This window comes from Colobus angolensis, unplaced genomic scaffold (genome assembly GCF_000951035.1).
Source record: "Colobus angolensis palliatus isolate OR3802 unplaced genomic scaffold, Cang.pa_1.0 Scaffold674, whole genome shotgun sequence".
Taxonomy (NCBI): domain Eukaryota; kingdom Metazoa; phylum Chordata; class Mammalia; order Primates; family Cercopithecidae; genus Colobus; species Colobus angolensis.
Genome location: NW_012120421.1, coordinates 163965 through 167609, shown reverse-complemented (window position 1 = coordinate 167609; position 3645 = coordinate 163965). Strand labels below are relative to the sequence as shown.

General features: G+C 53.1%; 1 protein-coding gene across 2 annotated transcripts in view; it reads right to left on the bottom strand.

Moving 5' to 3' along the window:
* The window catches only part of LOC105500630 (Krueppel-like factor 6), a 9051-nt gene extending 5406 nt beyond the window's left edge, over window positions 1-3645 (bottom strand). The window contains exons 1-2 of one of the 2 annotated variants that reach the window (XR_001000058.1): window positions 3356-3645; window positions 37-456 (exon numbers count right to left, since the gene is read on the bottom strand). Coding sequence is in view for 1 of the 2 variants with exons in the window: in XM_011926215.1 (XP_011781605.1) it covers window positions 9-456; window positions 3356-3457 (550 nt within the window). In the remaining variant the exon portion in view is untranslated. Of the gene's footprint in view, window positions 1-8; window positions 457-3355 lie in introns of both variants that reach the window. The other variant, XM_011926215.1, reaches the window with a different exon arrangement.

The following is a 3645-nucleotide window of genomic DNA, read 5'->3' as shown; positions in this document are numbered from 1 at the left end:
CTTGTCACCTGGCTTCCCCGAAGTCCCGCTGCGCACCTTCCCTGGCGAGGGCAGCTCCCCAGGCACACAACCCCACAGTTGAGAAGGTTCCCTGCTCAATTCCGGAGAAGATGGAGCCGTGGAGGTGACAGAGGAGCTCAATTTTCCCGAGCTGACCAAAACTTCGCCAATGGGGTCGGAGGTAAACTTGGCGATGGGAGAAAGTTCCTCGGAGCTGTCAAAGGATTCGCTGCTGACATCTGAGTTCAGGCTGTTGCTCTCTAAGTTGTAACAAAAGCTCGGGCTGATGAGAGTGTCTTCTGGAGGACTGGAAGATACCTTCAGTTCGGATTCCTCCTTTTTCTCCCGAGCCAGAATGATTTCGGTCCACAGATCTTCCTGGCTGTCAAATTTGATTTCTGAGGCTGAAACATAGCAGGGCTCACTCTGGAGGTAACGTTCCAGCTCCAGGCAGGTCTGTGCAAAATGAACCAGAGGAGGCACGTGATTGCTATGGCGACCAAAAGTAAAAGCAAAAGCAATTTCCAAAAACATGCAAGGATGAAGGACAGATACACTGCTGCCGGCTCACCACAGGGGCAAAACCGTTCATAATTAAGCATCCACGTCCTTACGGAAGTTAGAGGAAATCTGTTTCTAGACGGGTAAGAATTCAGAGGGAAAGTCAAGACGGCGAAACCTCTCCTGGCTTTCCAAACAATGTTGGGCAACGGCCACAATGAGTGATGGTTACTAAGCCGGTTTTGTTGTTGTAGTTACCAGTGTTGATGTTTCTCAGGAAACCACAGGAAGAGAACCGGCCCCACACACATACCCCCCCAACAGGTTCAACCAGATTGTCTGACATTGTCAAGAACCATGTGTTTTAAGGAAAGCCCCAGCCATCCACCCTTCACACCCCACAGATACCCGCACAACAGGACAAAAAGACGGCACGGCACACAGCGTGTTCTGAGGGACCCCCTTGGGGACACGTCTGACAACACAGGGCCACACTCGGGGGAGAGGAGACAGCAGCTGTCTGTATTCAGGGACATCGAATGGAGCTGCAGAAAAACCACCCATTTCCAGTGCAGCCCAGACCGCCTATGTTTTCACAGAATGCCGTTCCCAAGTGCAGGCCCTTGCATGACACAGAACTTTAATTACTTCTCCAGTGGTCAGAGAAAAACAAGGAACTTCAACAACAGGAGTGCAGAAATAATTCCAGCATGGCCATCTGCTATTGTGAAGGATGCAAGGGGAAACGACTCCACAGCCCTGCTGGGAGTCCCACAATGAACAAGAACTTTATCTACTGGCCAAGAGTACAACTGCATGAGTCATCACTCTGATTTCTTTCACGCAATGCCAAAGGAGACTTCCTTTTGAAATTCTGATCAGCAGCCAAATAAGGACCCAGTTCAAACGGACATGCAGGGTGGCATGGACAGCGCCCCTTCCCCAGCCCCGCAACCAACCTTTCAAGAAGCTACAACTGCCGAGATCAGCATCCCCTCTCCCCACCATTTCAAACTTTCTAGCCACTGGAAAAGAAAAATGGTAGGAAACATTTTAGGATTAAATTATGTCTGCCCTGATTTTCACGAGGATCAGTTGCCTGCATGTCCATATAAGGTTGTCTATAGTACTGGCAATTCTACACATTTCCGTTTCTACACCACTCTGCTCTGGTGAGCACATCATTTTTCCCGGCAGGGACTATCCTGAGCACAGCCTACCCCAGGGGCTCAGGCTGACTTAGCAGTATATGCCTCTCGCCTGCCACAGGCGATCCCTCCCCCTCCCCAGGCTCGCACACAGCCAGTGTGAGCAAGCACACGGGAAAATCATGGTTTCCCCTTTCCCCCGAAACTAGGCATCTGAGTTACAATGCACACTACAGCGTTCTGAAGAGGGGCAGCAGCGATATATTTTATTGATTTTCCAAAGAAAAAAGAAAAGCCCATTTATGGAGATCTTGTTAAACTTTAATAATCCGGCTAATTTAAAATCTCCATTACGCTGATGAGCACCCGGGACCTGAAGGAAGCTCTGGGAGAGTTTAAAAGCCCCCGAAGGCGACCAGGAGCCAGGTCTGGCCGTTTGCCCAAATCCCAAATGCCCGAAGGAAACTACTCAGATCAATTTCAATCACGCCCCAGGGAGCAGCTTCCTTGAGGAGAAAAAAAACAAGAGGGGGAGGGGGAAAAAGGCAGGAGAGGATTGTGAACAATTAAGCAGGCGTGTGAAGGTTGCAACACCCTGCATTTCATCCTCCTTAAAGCTTTCGAGGCTTGGAAACCCACAGCCTCTATTTGATCTGGCAATTCACTTTGTGACGAAAAACAAACAGCACAGCAGGGCAGGGAGACAACAGTAAAACCCTCCTGCGATCGCTGGAGAGACAATGGGACGAGTGTCAGTCTCTCTCCCCTCGGGCGATGCTACCGATAAGCACGGGGACATGGTACGTTTCTTAAATTTCCAATGCCCCCAAATTCCAGTTCTACAACAACGTCGGAAACCAAGGTCCTTTTTCCCAAGCTAAGACTTGAAGCAGTTTGGACGGGCTCATTGTCACAAGACTGACAAGTCACTGGAGTGTACACAGTTTTGTTTATTTTTATTTTTCTTGGTCAACAAGAGAAGCACGTAGGACAAATAAGGCAGATCTAGGGGAAATGTTAGGCATTCCAAAGAGGGGAAAACACATTGGAAATGGTCTAGAATTTTAAAAAACGAGAAAAAAAATAAAAGAGAGAGCTGGTCTACGTTCTGCTGGCAAAATGTGATTTTTTTAAAAAAGCCGTTATCTACAAGCACCAAAAAGCAAAACAAAAACAAAATCCTTAAAAAAAAAAAAAAAAACCTTGGCAGGCAGAGCAAGTTGGTCCCCATGACAAGCTCCAGCTGTGGCGTCTGGAGCAGGGACAGGCTCCGAACTCGTGCCAGGGGCTTGGCCGGGCTGCGCCGGGAGTTGGGGCTTCCCTGGGCGGACGCTGCTCGCGGGCTGGAGAATCGATCGGAGGGGGCGCTGCGCCCGCTCCCCCGGTGCCAGCGCTGGGCCCGGGCCCAGCGGACCGCAGGGAGCACCGGGTCTGAACCCCAAACAGCCGCCCTGGCCCGCGCCCCCTGCCCCGGCGCCCGCAGGAAACCGCGGCCGGCTGCGTTTACCTGTTGCCAGTACTCCTCCAGAGACTGCAGCGCCGAGAAGTAGCCGGTCTCGTGCACGACCTGGAGCTCCTGGAAGATGCTGCACATGGGGAGCACGTCCATGTCGGGCCGGGTCGGAGGGAGCCCGCGGTCGCGAGGGCGGCGAGGCCCGCGCCCCCTGCCCCGGCGCCCGCAGGAAACCGCGGCCGGCTGCGTTTACCTGTTGCCAGTACTCCTCCAGAGACGGCAGCGCCGAGAAGTAGCCGGTCTCGTGCACTATCTGGAGCTCCTGGAAGATGCTGCACATGGGGAGCACGTCCATGTCGGGCCGGGTCGGACGTAGCCCGCGGTCGCGAGGGCGGCAAGGCGCGCGGTGGGAGCCGGAGCCGAAAGTCTCCCCGGAGCGCAGGTGAAAGTTTCATGCAAACTCCAGGCTCGCAGAGACGCCCGGCCGGACCCTCCCGCAGCCCGCAGCGCGCGGAGCCCACACAATATTTGCAAACACCGGAC